This window comes from Anabas testudineus, chromosome 11 (assembly GCF_900324465.2).
Source record: "Anabas testudineus chromosome 11, fAnaTes1.2, whole genome shotgun sequence".
Taxonomy (NCBI): Eukaryota; Metazoa; Chordata; class Actinopteri; order Anabantiformes; family Anabantidae; genus Anabas; species Anabas testudineus.
In genome coordinates, this window is record NC_046620.1 from 17,936,762 (window position 1) to 17,952,428 (window position 15,667).

The window sequence follows — 15,667 nt, forward strand, 5'->3', positions numbered from 1 at the left end:
GACAATAAGTTGATCAAATCCACCTGAGTATCCGCCCTCAGTAGAAAAAATTTAATTCACATGTCATAGAATAATCACAATTATTAAAAAAAAAAGGGGCACTATACTATGTCTGGGCTGTCCAAACTCACAGTCTCATCACTTCATCTATGAATCCATATGGACATTTGTGCCTGTTGGAATGAAATTCCCTTCAGACATTAGAGATGTGGACAAGAATGGGATAGATGTGAGGTCACAGTGACTTTTGACCTTTAATCACTTTATCACTGAGTCCATGTGGACATGCATACCAATTTTGAAGAACATTCTTCAAGGAGGTTCCACACGCCCACAAGAAAAAGACAGTTTTAAGGTCACAGGGACCTTTCACCACCAAAGTCTAATCAGTTTATCTTTCTGAACAAATTGTACGAATTGTGAAGGCAATCCCTCAAGTTATCCCTGAGATATTGTGTTGGGATGAGATAGATGGATGGAACCTTTGAAGGGTCTGACCCCCAGATTGGGAACCACTGATTTACATAATAGAATGTCTGATCATTCCACATTTCATGTTTAATAAAGATGGTCACTTTAATATTCTTGGTCATTTGATTGATGTAACAAAGAATAATCCCCCAGAATACCAAACATGAATAAAAGACTAACACTAGACCTAAATAATGGTTATAGCTGAGGAATGAAGGCCATCCAGTATGTGCCAGAAAGAAACTGGTTTAATTTTAGAACCTGGTGATAAGCTGTGCTCCCTGTGGGACAGGGTGATATCAAAGGGAATGCATGCTGACTCTGTTGCCATGGCAATCATAGTTCAGCTTGGATATTCCCTAATTAGAAGGCAGGAATACAATAATATAGGAGAAAGAGCAATAACATGAACATAAGTCAACATCATCATCACAATATCAGTAATCAATAGTTGTTGTTCAGTTAATGTACTTGAATATGGAGCAGTGGTATAATTATTCAGAGAACAGAGGGAAGGGCAGCAGACAGGAATCATGATGCAATGCTGCAGAGTCACCATCCTCACATCTGCAGTACTCTTAATTCTTGCACACATTTTTCTATCTTATCTGTGTATTCACTTCTGATACTGCATCACATATAGCCGGGAATCCCAACCACCTAACTGTGATGTTATTAGAATTTTCAACTTGATGCAGTACAGTGCATCATGGTAAGGAACTAGAGCTGAATACAGGGTGATGTAAAAATCAGTCCAAAATATTCCCCATGAAGATGTTCGGGCTTTCCTTTCTAATAAAAAAAGCGTGTGCCCTCTCATTTCTCTGTGTCCGATTATATTAATTAAAAAAATAAATGAATAATTGATTTATTCATTATCTGGATGTGACATGCAGAAGAGGACAAACCGTGATAAAACACAATCTCTAAAAATGGGTCTGGACAGACATTCCCCAGCACAGTAATTAATCATCTTGGTCCAGCTTTACATCATGCTACTAAATTCAGATGCAAAGGTACAACTATTCATCAAATGGAATACAGTGCAAGAGGTCCACGTTGCCCATGTACAGTACAGAACATCTGTCTAACACTTTGGAAGGACAGTATATATCCACTACAGCTCATAACATTACGTTGCAGGATGAATCATAATGATTCAACTTGACCTTTCATGTAGCATTACTGTCAGTTTAAATATGGCCCTTCTTTATTTACCTAATAAACTAATGGGCTAAAATTCCGTGACATTTGTCGACATTCAAGGTCTACAGAGGATGGATCCAAATACTTTTGGTAATGGCCTTAAAGTTTCTTGTAGCACAACCATCAAAGCCAAAATCTCCTCTTATACAGAAGATAGATTAACATCTAACAACCATGTGTCCATAAAATTGACTGGGCATATTCGGTGTCTCAGCCCCAAAATAGAATTTGATCAGTACTGGATAAAAAAGAAATGAACGAACATAGACATACAGTAACTTACTGATACTTGGATAATACTTAATCAACTTCTGTATTATAGTATGGTTAATATTACTTTAATTTAAAAGTTATTGCAGTGCAACAGATAGTTAGGATTTACATGAATGGCATACGGCTAAATACAGAAGGCAACATGCAAAGTTCAACATTTGCACACATTTGCATTGGAAAATTGATGGAAAGTTCCTCTGACAAAGATCATCTGTTAAAAACTGTGTTTCAGTGACTGGTCAGACAGTGACGTCTGTTCCTGAAACAGGAATATTTGCTAGAGTTCATGAGAAGAAGCCTAATGGACACTGGCAGCTTGTTCTCAGATGAAACCAAAAATAAGTCTGGATCAGATGGGGTCCATCATGTTTGGCATGGACACTGTCAGAACTTCCACAATGAGTGCGTAGTTCTGAACTGGAGACATGGTGGTGGCAGTGTGCCGAAGAGGAGGAGGCATTTATAGAAGCATTATATGCATGTTTGTGAATCCAAATACTGAATGAAAAGATGACTGCAGTATTTGAATTCCTTTCAGAGAATGAATGCTGGAATGAATTATCTTTGAACAATGACAGAAAATCTCTCACCATGCATAGTTGCAAGAAAAAGTATGTGGCATTGCGTGGAGTTTTGCATGAATTGGTCATAAAATGTGCTCTGATCTTCATCTAAGTGACACCAATAGAAAAACACTGCTTGAAATAATACTACACAAAAATTATATGTTTTCATGTTTTTATTGAACATAAAATGTAAACATTCACAGTGCAGGGTGAAAAAAGGATGTGAACCTTTGGACTTAATAACTGGTTGACCCTCCTTTGGCAGCAATAACCTCAACCAAATGTTTCCTGTAGTTCCTGCACAACAATCTGAAGTAATTTTGGACCACTCCTCTACACAAAACTGTTTCAGTGTAGCAATATTCTTGGGATGTCTGGTGTGAATCGCTCTCTTAAGGCCATGCCACAGCATTTCAATTGGGTTAAGGTCAGAACTCTGACTGGGCCACTCCAAAAGGCGTATTTTGTTCTGTTGAAGCCATTCTTTTGTTGAATTACTTGTATGCTTTGGGTCATTGACCTGTTGCATCACAATCCTCTGCAGAGCTTCAGTTGGTGGACAGATGGTCTTACGTTTTCCTGCAAAATGTCTTGATAAACTCTGGAATTAATTTTTCCATCAATGACAACAATCCGTCCCGACCCTCAGGCAGCAAAGCAGCCCCAAACCATGATGCTCCTTCTGCCATGTTTTACAGTGGGGATGAGGTTTTGATGGTGTTGCTGTGCCTTTTTTCTCCACACATAGTGTTGTATGTTTTTTCCAAACAACTCAATTTTGGTTTCATCTGGCCACAGAATATTTTGCCAGTAGTGCTGTGGAACATCCAGGTGCTCTTTTGCAAACTTCAAACATGCTGCAATATTTTTTTGGACAGCAATGGCTTCCTTCGTGGTGTCCTCCCATGTACTCCATTCTTGTTTAATGTTTTCCTTATTTCCTTATTACTTCATTAAGCATTCTGCGCTTTGCTCTTGCAGTCATCTTCACAGGACGACCACGCCTAGGGAGATTAGCAGCAGTGCTGAACTTTCTCCATTTGTAGACAGTCTATCTTACCGTGGAGGCATGAACATCAAGGTTTTTGGAGATACTATTGTAACCCTTTCCAGCTTCATGCAAGTCAACAATTCTTGATCGTAGGTCTTCTGAGACCTCTTTTCTGCGAGGCATGGTTCACATCAGGCAGTTCTTCTTGAAACCAGTAAAATCAAAACTGGTGTGTGTTTTTAAAGGGCAGGATAGCTTTCAGCAACCCATCCAATATCATCACACTGATTGGACCCAAGGTTGGCTCACTCCTGGCTCCAATTAGCTCTTGGAGAAGTCATTAGGCTAGGGGGTTCATATACTTTTTCTACCCTGCACTGTGAATGTTTACATGTCATTTTCAATAAAAACATGAAAACATATAATGTTTGTGTAGTATTATTTTAAGCAGACTGTGTTTTTCTATTGGTGTGACTTAGATGAAGGTCAGATACATTTTATGACCAATTCATGCAATTAATGAAATGAAAAAAGTGTGTATTAAATGTTGTCTCAGATGGTTCTTTATAGTTAAATTAATCTAACATTCAGATTTTTTTTAATGAACTGACTTCATACATACATTCTGGGAAATTGTATTATATATGTATTGTTTATATTTGCACAGTATGTAATTGGACGCATAACAAGATAATCACAGATAGTCTTTCTTAAATAAAAATTAGAAAGTTCACCAGTCTGTTAAAGACTGTTGTCAAATAGTTCTTAACTTAACTTATATTAACTTAAGAATAATGTTAATCATTGTAAAGTAACATCTATTTTACATGATATCAGTAAAAAATTTCAGAGAATCTGGAGAAATATTTAAATGCAAGGGACAAGGCTGAAAACCAATACTGACTGGCAGAGGTCTTCTCAGGCAGCACCTACTAAAAAACATCTGGTGCATTATGAAACTAAAAATATGACAAAGGAGGTTGAGATGTTGAGCAGCTGAAATTCTATATTATACAAAAATGGGACACAATGTTGCTTTCAACTAAAGCAATTGGTCTCTTAGTTCCCAAAAACCTGAGAGGGGCTGCAACACGACAGTAAACATGTCTCTGTGACAGTGTTGTTGTTGTTGCTGACATCAAGCTGAAAATGACCAGATATTTTTCAAACTGTTTGTGTGTTTGTGTTTAACAGTTCTTACTTTGTATAAATGTGGAAATACATAGTAAACAGTTTGCTTTGATGCTTTTTGAACAGTTTGCCCATGATTCTCCCATTATAACAGGCATCAGGAAATCATCTGGTTTAGAAAGCACTTTACTGAGTCATCAACACAACTGCAAGATTATGGCTTCATTAAGATGTTCCATCAGCTGCACTTCGTAATTGCAAGAAAGTAAACAAACCTTGCCTTTATAAAAAGCATGTAACTGTTATCTTCCTAACTCTATGCAGAATCTTCTTAACTCATGTATTAATACCAACTTCAAAATTCTCCTGTGTCTCCACTTGTTGTTTCTCCTTGGCACACTGTTCATATAAGCTTGCTCTTAGGTCAGATAAGGATAATTTAAAAATCATCTAAACTGTAATGATCAAAGCAGTGGTCCTACTATTTCTGTTGTGCTGAGGTTTCTATTAAATTCCTAAACTGAAATGACAGCGCACTTAAAAACAAAATGGTGATGATTTCCTGTGGAGCCAGTGCCACCTGCTGGTATTTTTATAAATGATCGGGGTGCTGCAGGATCCCATAAGAGAGGTGTTCTTCCCATCAGGATCACATCCCCTCCAAATGCTGAGGTGCTGAGACTGTTTTTATCAAAAGACATTTCTGATGCTCACTACATATAAATGTGAAAAAGAAACAAGAGCAACAGTAAAACATTACAATTATTTACACAGATTTCTTTAATCTTCACTAATAAAACCTCCCACTGAACATTCCATAAACAAGCTGAACTAGGCATTGCTACTGATAGCAAGTCAGCAAACCTGTGGAATACCACAGGTAAATAATGGATCAAGTCTAATTTCTCTTTGTAAAGTCAAGAATTAATCTCCACAAGTCGTCACATGCTGCCGAGACACAGTGATGCATTAGTGCCACCAAATCCAAATGAGTTAGTGAGGGCGACGCGTCGGCCCTGAGTCCGCCATACCTGTGCTGTACAGGGAACATAATTTAGGTCAAACTCTGGGTCAGTGCGGTCCAAGTTAAGGGTTGGGGGCAGGACACCATGGTAACAGGCCAGAGCAGTAAACGCTGCCTCCAGGGCTCCTGCGGCCCCAAGCAGATGTCCTGTGGCTCCCTTGGTAGAGGAGACAGCCAGGCTGTCAGTACTCTTCTGAAAGAGCCTTTTGATGGCTGCATTTTCAGCCGCATCTCCTAACTGCGTAGATGTAGCGTGGGCATTCACGTATGTGATATCTGCTGGAGAGACACCGGCATCCCTGAGGGCTGCAGACATGCACCTGTGGAGACAGTGGTCAGACAGTTAAAAAATAATTCAGAATCATTCAATTTTTTGTAGCTCTTATATCTATCAGTAATAATTGTATTCATTGTACAATGACTGTTGCTGTATTCTCCAAATCAGAGAGAACTGTGTCCACCCAGCAACAACACTTCAAATCAAAGCAGAAACAGTGATTTATAAATAGCCTTTAAAATAAGGGGGTGTGTAGGGATTATTTTTTGACAAAATGTGAAGGCATAAAGTGGCAGAAAAATGTTTTACTTGTGTCAGTGGAACAACGATGGCTCGAACAAAACACAAAGTATTTAGCCTAAAAGAGTAGTAACCTGAACGCCCCATCTCCATCTGAAATGGGCGTAGTGATGTGGCTGGCGTCCCCTGAGAGTCCGTATCCAAGGACCTCTGCGTAGATTTTGGCTCCTCTCTTCAGTGCATGGTCCAGCTCTTCCAGCAGGAGCACAGCGGCTCCTTCGCCCATCACAAAGCCCTCTCTCTCTGGATGAAAGGGCCTTGAAGCTAGTTTAGGGTTGTCGTTCCATTTGGTGGCAAGAGCATGTGCCCTTGCAAACCCAGCTATTGACAGAGACCCTACACAGGATTCTGTTCCCCCTGTAACCATAGCAACTGCATCCCCGTGAGCGATAAACCTTGTAGCGTCACCTATAGCATGTGCACCTGTGGTGCACGCTGTGGACACAGCATGGTTGGGACCCTTTAATTTGTGCTTGATGCTTATGTGCCCAGCAGCCATGTTGACAAGGATTCGAGGCACAAAGAAGGGACTCACTTTCTTGTAGCCCTTTGATAGGAAGGCAATAGAGGTGCGAGCAATCTCATCCAGTGACACCATGCCCATGCCAACAGCCACCCCCGTACTGCACTGTTCTTCTGGGGTTCTGGGGAACCACCCTGAGTCCTCCAGAGCGAGCTGAGCAGCCCCGAGGGCCATCACAGTGGCCGGTGACATACTGTTGATCTCCCCACGAGATGAAAACCTCTCTTCGTTAAACTGACCCTCTTCTGTCCCTCTGGATACCAGAGCAGCTACTTTACAGGGAAGAGTCTTGTACTCCTGTGAGTTGAGGGCAACAATCCCGCTCTGACCTTCCACCAGGTGTTTCCATGGCAGAACGGTGCCTGTTCCCAGAGGACACACCAACCCTATACCTGTAATAACAACCCGTCGTTTCTGCTGACCAGAGCTGTGACGCCTGGAGTCTTGGTTTGGACAAACACAGGAACTCTTTAGTAAAAGTGTCCTTATGTTCTGTGGTCTCAGCTGGACTTTAATCCAACAGGATAAGGAAAGAGCAGACATGTTTTTTAATGTCTGTCAAGCTCGAGAGTTAGCTTGTAGGTTTGGTTAATGGTCTTCCAATATTAGACCGGTTACATTTACTAAACTAAAACTGAAATATCTTCCTGACAGGATCTAAAGCATTTAGATTTGTTATTTATTCGACAGAGAACTACTTAGAAGTTAGCTAACTGCCAATATTCGCAGAACCAAAACACAGGCAACCAGTTAAATTTGCCTGCAACTGGGTCGTCTTCTTCAACGCCACATACGCTTTTCTTCTTTATGTTGAAATAGAAATATTTGACAGTTAACACGACGGGGAACCAGATAAAAGCTGCTACTTAAGAAAACACAATTACAACAAAACGCAATTTTGTACATCACAATATTTATAAGGCGGCGTAAATTCATTCAGGCATTAATGGGGCAGCTTCATCCAGGACCAGTGTCCAACTTAGATGTTAGCAATAACTGAGGATTTGCACTGTTAGCCTTAGTTATTGCATCCAAATCAAAAGGACTTTTTGGGTTTAAATAACATTTACTAGTATGGGTTTGTCGCCAGCAGTGAAAACATTGTGTGAGAATAAAGACGAAGTCTTCCTAGAGGTTGCCAAGTTGTTACTGACTTACGCGGACAATATTTTAAGGTAAGGTTGTGAACTTAGCGCAGTCTCACCGCGGTGTGTCGGTAAATATGTGTCATGTTAAGCTAAGGATGTATGATAGTTAACTTGCATAGAAGTACAGCAGTAGCTAAAACGTCCGCTGCACCCGATACAATCCCAATGGTGTTTACACACAGCGTCAAGTCAAACTCTTTAAAAGCTGTAATCTTGATCAGGCTTCAACTTTAATCAAATAAAAACAGGCGTCCACACATTGATACCGTCCTGACATTACTTTAATAACGTCACTAACTGTCACCATGTTCTACTTGACAGGACAAGATGTTCTGCTTCCTGGTTTGGTGCCTGGTCGAACCAAACCAGGAAGCACTTTCGGATTTTTAAAATCTCTATATTGAACTATTCAAGGTTTTTGATACTATTTCTAACAAAAGCAGTGGAGCAACGTCAATGTCTAAAGCAAAGGCTTTTGAATGGAGTCAAGATTTATAAAAAAAAAAAGAAAAAAAAAGCCTACTTTTATGGAGAAACCAGAAATGTAGGTTATTGTTGATGATTGTGCACCATAACAACACTAAACTTATTGACAACGGTTTGCTATTTGTGTCTGTACGTCTCATAAATAAACACAATATAACTTGCGCTGGACATTGTAATCTGTGTTGTACACCATAAAGCCTTGGAACCATCTGCTAATTTAATATCAACCACCCCACCCCCACCCCCACCCCCACAGGTATCCCAATGAGGAAAAGTACAGGTCAATCCGCATTGGCAATCCTACGTTCTCCACCAAGCTCCTGCCCATCAAAGGAGCTGTGGAATGTCTCTTTGAGATGGGATTTGAGGAGGTAATTAAAAAGAAACTGCCATGTTGTTGTTGTAATAGTTTATTACCTCATTTATAGTGTCTATTTGGTTTTCTGTGACCTACAAATATATCCACTTCAACCTCTTTTCAGGCTGAGACCCATTTGGTTTTCCCCAAGTCTGCATCAGTGGAGCAGCTGAAGCTCATGAGGGAATCCATAGCATCAGAGCGGGATCAGAGGCTGAGTGGAGAACAGTCCGTACAACCCACCGCTCAGGCTGCAACAGCCTCGACTTCAGCACAACAGAACTCCGCCACAGCTTCCAGTCAGCCAGTTTCACCATCTTCACCACAGTTATCGTCCTTGGTAAATATTTTGCCATGCCAGGTTTAAATAGCAACTACTAAATAAATCAAAGTATCAGTAGCATTCATCTATTATAGCCTTGTAGCAGGTTCCCCGTTGATTGATTGACTTGAGGTGAGTATTCCCAGTCTGTAACACTGAGTGTTTATAAATACTTGTATTAGTTTAATGTAAGCCAAAATCTGACAGTTACATCTCTGTGAAACATCTACAACTAAAACTAAGTTGTAAGTTGTAATGTTTGCTTTTACCCTATTTTTTCACTGTTTTTGGTTGGTTAATGACCTGTATGTCTTATTGTTGTTCTGTCAGGAGAGCAGTATGAGCTTTTATATGACACTCCAGTCCAACTTCCAACATGTGATGATGTATGAAAACCCTGAGTTACAGCAGAAAGCCAGGAGACACATCCCACACGAGCAGCTGACCTCTGCTGCTCAGCAAAAGCTGAAGGAGGCAAAAGAAGCTGACCCAGGTGACATCCGTTCATTCAAAGTAATTGCATGTACTGTACATCTGCATTGTTCTGTGTGAAAACAAACATAAATGTTGGATGTTCCCTGTTTGTAGATGGTAAACTTGGAATAGAAGACTTCTTGCTGCTGGAGTTGCTCAGGTGGTTCAAACAGGACTTCTTCTCGTGGGTGGACTGCCTGCCCTGCAGCCACTGTGGAGGTCTGACACAGAATGCGAGTTCACTCAGTCCTAGCACTGATGACCTCCGCTGGGGTGCTCAGAGGGTGGAGAACCACTACTGTCAGAGCTGCCAGATCTCCACCAGATTTCCAAGGTGTGTGCATGCACGTGTGTGCGTTTACATATGTGCAGGCATGAACCTAAGACACACAGAATATATTGGATTGCTTCAATTCATGTACATTTTGCATGTTTGTCTTTGTTGTTAATACCAGGTACAACCATCCAGAGAAGCTGCTGGAAACCAGAAGGGGGCGCTGTGGTGAATGGGCGAACTGTTTTACTCTGTGTTGCCGAGCTCTAGGCTTTGAGGCCAGGTACATTTGGGACAGCACAGGTGTGTACATCACTGAGAGATGTGGCTCTTGCAGCTCACTTGTTTGATTCTCTCCACAGCAAGAAAAAAACAGAAGTTACTTAAGCCATTTTTACAAATGCACTCTGCACTATCTCCATAGAATCAGGTCTGGACATTGTGCGTTCAAACATGCAGTACACAGCATGAGAAATCTGGGGGGCATGTGTTCTCAATTGGAGAAATAGTCAGTTTGAGTGGGGGGTGGTCAGTGTGTCGAGTGTGCAGGAGGAATGACATGACACAAAAACGACACAGCAGAAATCAATTTTGTTCTGTTTACAGTGCGTCATTAGAACAAGTCACGATTAGAAATTAGGGTTTATGTTTATAATTTCGGTTTGGTAAAGAAGTGGGATCCAACAACAGAAAGCTGGTTTTTACTTTCTGATGTTGTCCTGAGCAGACCATTAAGCAGACTACGAAGGGGCTCGGACAATCTCCGAGCTGAATAACTTTGACTTTTGCGTTTTCACATGCAGCTCACGCTGATAAAGCCTGGAGATATTCAGTGTGTCAGTGCATGTGTGAAAACAGCTTTACATACAAGTTTCATTTTCATTTGGCACCATACTCTGCAGCCTCAGGGATGTTGAGTTTCAGTGAAGAACTTTGTACTGCTGACTTATACTTAACTAATATTAGATATTTTACATTTTACATACTATTTCTTAACTTCCAAAAATGGCAACAGAATATCAGAAATGGCTTTAAGGTCATAATTGTTATGATCCCAGAACTGTTTCTGTAGATGGGAAATGTCTCTGTGTTGTTTCAGATCATGTGTGGACAGAGATTTACTCTGCCAGTCAGCGTCGCTGGCTGCACTGTGACTCATGTGAGAACACCTGCGATAAGCCTCTACTGTATGAGGTTGGCTGGGGGAAGAAACTGGCCTATGTTCTGGCTTTCTCTAAAGACCAGGTCAGAGAAATCAACACACTACTACTACTACTACTACTACTACTACTACTACTACTACTACTACTACTACTACTACTACTACTACTACTACTACTACTACAAGTTACAAGTATTATGTTGTTAAACTCTGAAAGATTAAGAGATTAAAATAATTGGTTGGGCTATGTTACCAAAAATCTGCTGACCATCTTTTTTGGCTGCCTTCATCATCCAGTGCAGTTTCTAATCACCCTAACAACCTCAAACAAATCTGACCTTAAAATTAACATGTTGTACATGATGCACAACAACTTTGTCTAAGTCATAATCTCATCATAAATCAGATTTTCTCCTGCTAAGTATGTGGAAGAGGCTCCTAGAAAGAACAACCCTGGGGACTGGCATCAGAAATAATACAATCAATATTCATAACCAAAACTTTAGAAATGTTCGCCCCTAAGCCCTGAAATTCTGCTCACATGTATACAAACACCCACATACCTACCCCAAAATTTAGAACAAAGTTAGATTTTAAGCCTGCATTGTTTACATGCATGTTTTCTATTGGCAGTCACTGCTTTTGTTTCCACTGCTCTGCTTCTTGGCAGCAGAATGCAACTGCTGGCAAGAATGTGTATAGTACCAATTTTGTGCATGTGCATGAGAGCTAGGGGACCTACACTTAACACCTTAGAATATTAACTTGGCAATCTGAGTGCGCCAGAGTTGTTTGTAGTTATATTATCATATTGACAAGTGTAAATACCTAAGTATTGGTGGTGATCACCTTCACAACCATAGTTTTGCATAACATAGAAGTGGCAGAGGTTTGTTTTACGGTCGTAAACACACAGCAGTGAGGGCAGCTTACCTGTACATGCTATTAAAGAAAAGTCCAGAAAGTGCCTAATTTTGTCCCTTCAGCTCTTCACCAATAAGTCTGTTGTAGCTCTCTAAATTAGACACATCACATGAATATTCGGGGTGTTTGCTTTACCAAAGGACACCATGGAAAATTTGTGTGAAAAAGGTTCTTGTGGTGGAGTACGTACATATGAACTATAATATAACTAACTCTGCCCTCCTGATATTAAAATATCACTCAGCTTATAGCTGAAAGACTCCTCCAAATGATTTCATCTGGAGGATTTTTTAATGTTAACATCATATTTTGGTGACTTTTGTTACTGACGTTAGAGTCTAAAAATTTTTTTAAAAAGTCAGTTGTGTGTTTCCAGTGCATGTTTCGTTCTGAATAATCCCCTCTGGATGCATAATCAGAAAGAGTCCACCGGACACAGAGAGATATTTTAATATAAGAAAGGCAGAGGTACATTTACTACCATTCATATGTATGTACTCCCTAGACTAGAATCATAGGAAGCAAGTTGAAAGTCATGGAAGTCAGTCTTGAATACATCATTTTTATTCAGGCCTGTTTCATTAGTTTGTTTTTTAAAAATCCTTTGAACCACAACTCAAAAGCAATGTCTGACTTTCATGAGTTAATTTTTAGTAAATGTTTATTTATTAATTTTGTCAGCTTTCCGTTTCAGTTAACATTGTGAGTTTTTCTTTCTTTAATGGAGGAATACCAACAATTTTCTATGTTGCCTAATATCGCTGCTGGTGTTGAAAAACTCTACAAAGTAGCTTGAAGAGTTTCTGATATTTTCCATTGCATGTTGCCTTTCTGTTTTGCTAGTAAACTAGATATTTTTGTCATGTTAAGGCAAATAAGAAGGTAATAACATCTGTTTATTATTGTTTAGACATTACTTAGGTTCTGTTATAAACTGTTACATGTGCTGCAGGTGGTGGATGTGACATGGAGGTATTCCTGCAATCACCCAGAGGTTTTGTCGAGAAGGACCAGAGTTCAAGAGGCCTGGCTGCTTCAGACCATTAATGGGCTCAATACCTCTGTAAGATTTAACCCTTTTAACCCTGCATTTAAGGCAAATGACTGTGTCAAGTCTAATGTAAACTATGTTCCGTCTACTGTGATATTGAAGAGGCAGCAGTCTCTGAGTCCAGAGAGGAGGAAGAAACTGACGGAAAGGCTGCTTGTTGAGCTGGTGGAGTTTATTTCCCCCAAGAAGCCAAAACCAGGAGAGCTTGGGGGGCGCAATTCTGGCTCTCTGGCCTGGAGAATAGCAAGGGGGGAGACCAGAGCACCTGATCCAGGGACACAGGTAGATTATAGTACAAATGTGTAGAGTTACTGATGCATTTCGTTATTGTATGTATTTGTTTTGTTAGAGATTTCAGTAAACCTCTCCCAATTAGATAGATAGATAGATAGATAGATACTTTATTGATCCCCAAGGGGAAATTTTGGTGTTGCAGCAGCCATTACACAGAAAACATTTGAACATTAAGTAACAAACCAAACAACAACAATGCACAAAACACAGTAAAAGTGTAAAATACAGTATAGACAATAATAACAACAAAACACCCTGTAGAACTTGAATGGAAAGTGCTACTAAAACTGCTCCGCTGTTTGACAAGTAGGCTGTGGAGAGGATGTGAGTAGTTCTCCATGATGCTCAGCAGTTTGTGCAGCATCCTCCTCTCCACCACATGCTCTAAAGGTTCCAGAGAAGCCCCCAGCACAGAGCCAGCTTTCCTGGTCAGTTTATTCAGTTTCAGTTTTTTTTTTTTTTTTTTTTTTTGGTCTAATTCAAGTCAGTATTTGACAAAGTGTGTGTGTTTGTGTGTGTTTGTGTGTGTTTGTGTGTGTGTGTGTGTGTGTGTGTGTGTGTGTGTGTGTGTGTGTGTCTAAGGCTACAGGTTATGTGTTTACACCTACTGAGAAGGAGAAGAGTGACAGGTTGCTGCATGTGCGCTACAGCTCCCCCAAAGACCAGTACTGTCGTCTGTCCAGCAACTGTGAGGTCATTCAGAGCTGGGATCAGTGTGTATGGAGGAAGGAGTCAGTTTTCAGAAAGGTGGAACATGACTGGCAGATGGTATGTTTATTACAGAGTGATTTCTAAAAAAAAAATAAAAAAAAAGTAGTAATTTTTTGTTTTTGTACATTTTCAGTATTTTTTTCAATATTCTATGACCTGTGGTAATTAAAGTGTTTTTAACAATCAACAATCCTAGAAACCTGAAAGTCAGATCATTAGGTGTTAAAATATTAGTCTTCAAGTCAATATTGATTAATATGCTGATTATTGAACCCCTTTGGTCAGGGAAATGCTAGAAAAGGATACCAAAGCATTGTCCTTAAATTCCTTGTTTTTTTTTTGTTTTTTTTTAACTGTCCAGAGCAAGGAAAGTAAGCTGGAACCAATGTGTGTTTTTTTTTTTTTTTTTATTTTGCAATCAAGATAGTTGCACATTTTCTTGTGTTTTGAGCCAAGTGGGGCTAAATGTTTTGTCAATGTGAGAGCCATGATCACAAAAGAAAAAAATTAGCAAATTCTTTACTTTTACAGCTACAAAACTAGCATTTATATAACATGTTTGTCCCAGCTGTTGTCTTTTAACCTGATTGCATTTTTTTCTTCAGGTATACCTAGCTCGAACTGAAGGCTCATCCAAGGGAACAATCAGCTGGAAGTTTGATTTTGCTCCAGTGGGAATGAAGATTAAGTCTGTCACAGTCATGGCCTGCAGCCAGACGTTCCACACAGGGAAAGTCTCCTGGCTCTTACAGTCAGGCCAGATTACAACTGAATTCTCTGGAGGTATTGTCATGTATGCTTAGATAAAGTACTACAAATGATTGTGTAACATGATCCACCTAATGAATTTCCTCTTCACTACTGTGATTTCAACTTTTAGATGGGAAGATGCAATTGTTGTCGAGTCTGTCCGGCTCCTCAGACTTCGTCATTTTAGCAGAACTCAGTGGTGGAGAAGGGGAAACATCATGGCAGCACTCTCAGCTGTTCAGACAGAGCTTGAAGGACACAGAGGAGTCTTCATTTGAAATCGTCATCCACCTAGAAAATGCTTAGCAGTTTTTTTCCTAACAAAGTTGGACTATAATACTTTTTCACTCTTGAATGCTCTGAAAAGTCCAGAGCTAGCTGCTTGAATGATAGACTGGACTCTAAAATTGGTGTGTGACAGTCCTCGAGGGTGATTGGATATTCTTGAATGACAGCATGAGCTCTGTACAGATAAAGGTATAAAAAAGAAAGTTGTAACGCATTTTAATCCTTGATTTCATTCAATTCATGGACATGCAGTCTTTAGAGTTTTAAATTGTAAAGCCATAGAAATTTTGAATTATATTGTGATTATGTCTGTAATTTATGATGCATGGAGACATTGTACAAAACAAACCGGGGTTAGTACCCTCATTAGCTCAGGTTGTTGCTGTCTCCTGCTGGTGGAAATACTGTGATTGCATAATTGTTGAGTACATTATGTTGGTGTGAGGAAGAGGTTGAATGTTACAAATATGTGTTGTGATACAAGGTCTTTTTATGTGGAGTCTGTTCGAAATCTATGGCATGGTACACTCTTCATTACATTAAACACTATAGTATTCAATGATAAGAATTCAGTGGCTTGTTGTTGCCATCTTGTGTTTAAAAAAGAACACTGCGCGCTAAAAGTTGGCTCTTCCTATTGGTCGAAACAGCGGACGCTTTGAA

At 39.9% G+C, this 15,667-nt stretch overlaps 2 protein-coding genes across 2 annotated transcripts; one reads left to right on the plus strand and one right to left on the minus strand.

The window, feature by feature from the left end:
• Nucleotides 1-4,138: 4,138 nt before the first annotated feature.
• On the minus strand, nucleotides 4,139-7,572 carry oxsm (3-oxoacyl-ACP synthase, mitochondrial). Its single transcript, XM_026350233.1, has 2 exons — nucleotides 6,314-7,572; nucleotides 4,139-5,982 (listed from the first exon to the last, which is right to left on the minus strand). The coding sequence occupies exons 1-2, from the start codon at nucleotides 7,303-7,305 to the stop codon at nucleotides 5,580-5,582; spliced, it is 1,395 nt and encodes a 464-aa protein (XP_026206018.1). The 5' UTR covers nucleotides 7,306-7,572; the 3' UTR covers nucleotides 4,139-5,579.
• Nucleotides 7,573-7,722: 150 nt separating this feature from the next.
• On the plus strand, nucleotides 7,723-15,576 carry ngly1 (N-glycanase 1). Its single transcript, XM_026350232.1, has 12 exons — nucleotides 7,723-7,937; nucleotides 8,653-8,767; nucleotides 8,879-9,094; nucleotides 9,407-9,569; nucleotides 9,665-9,884; nucleotides 10,006-10,127; nucleotides 10,924-11,069; nucleotides 12,863-12,973; nucleotides 13,064-13,243; nucleotides 13,838-14,023; nucleotides 14,572-14,749; nucleotides 14,847-15,576. The coding sequence occupies exons 1-12, from the start codon at nucleotides 7,837-7,839 to the stop codon at nucleotides 15,020-15,022; spliced, it is 1,914 nt and encodes a 637-aa protein (XP_026206017.1). The 5' UTR covers nucleotides 7,723-7,836; the 3' UTR covers nucleotides 15,023-15,576.
• Nucleotides 15,577-15,667: the final 91 nt, after the last annotated feature.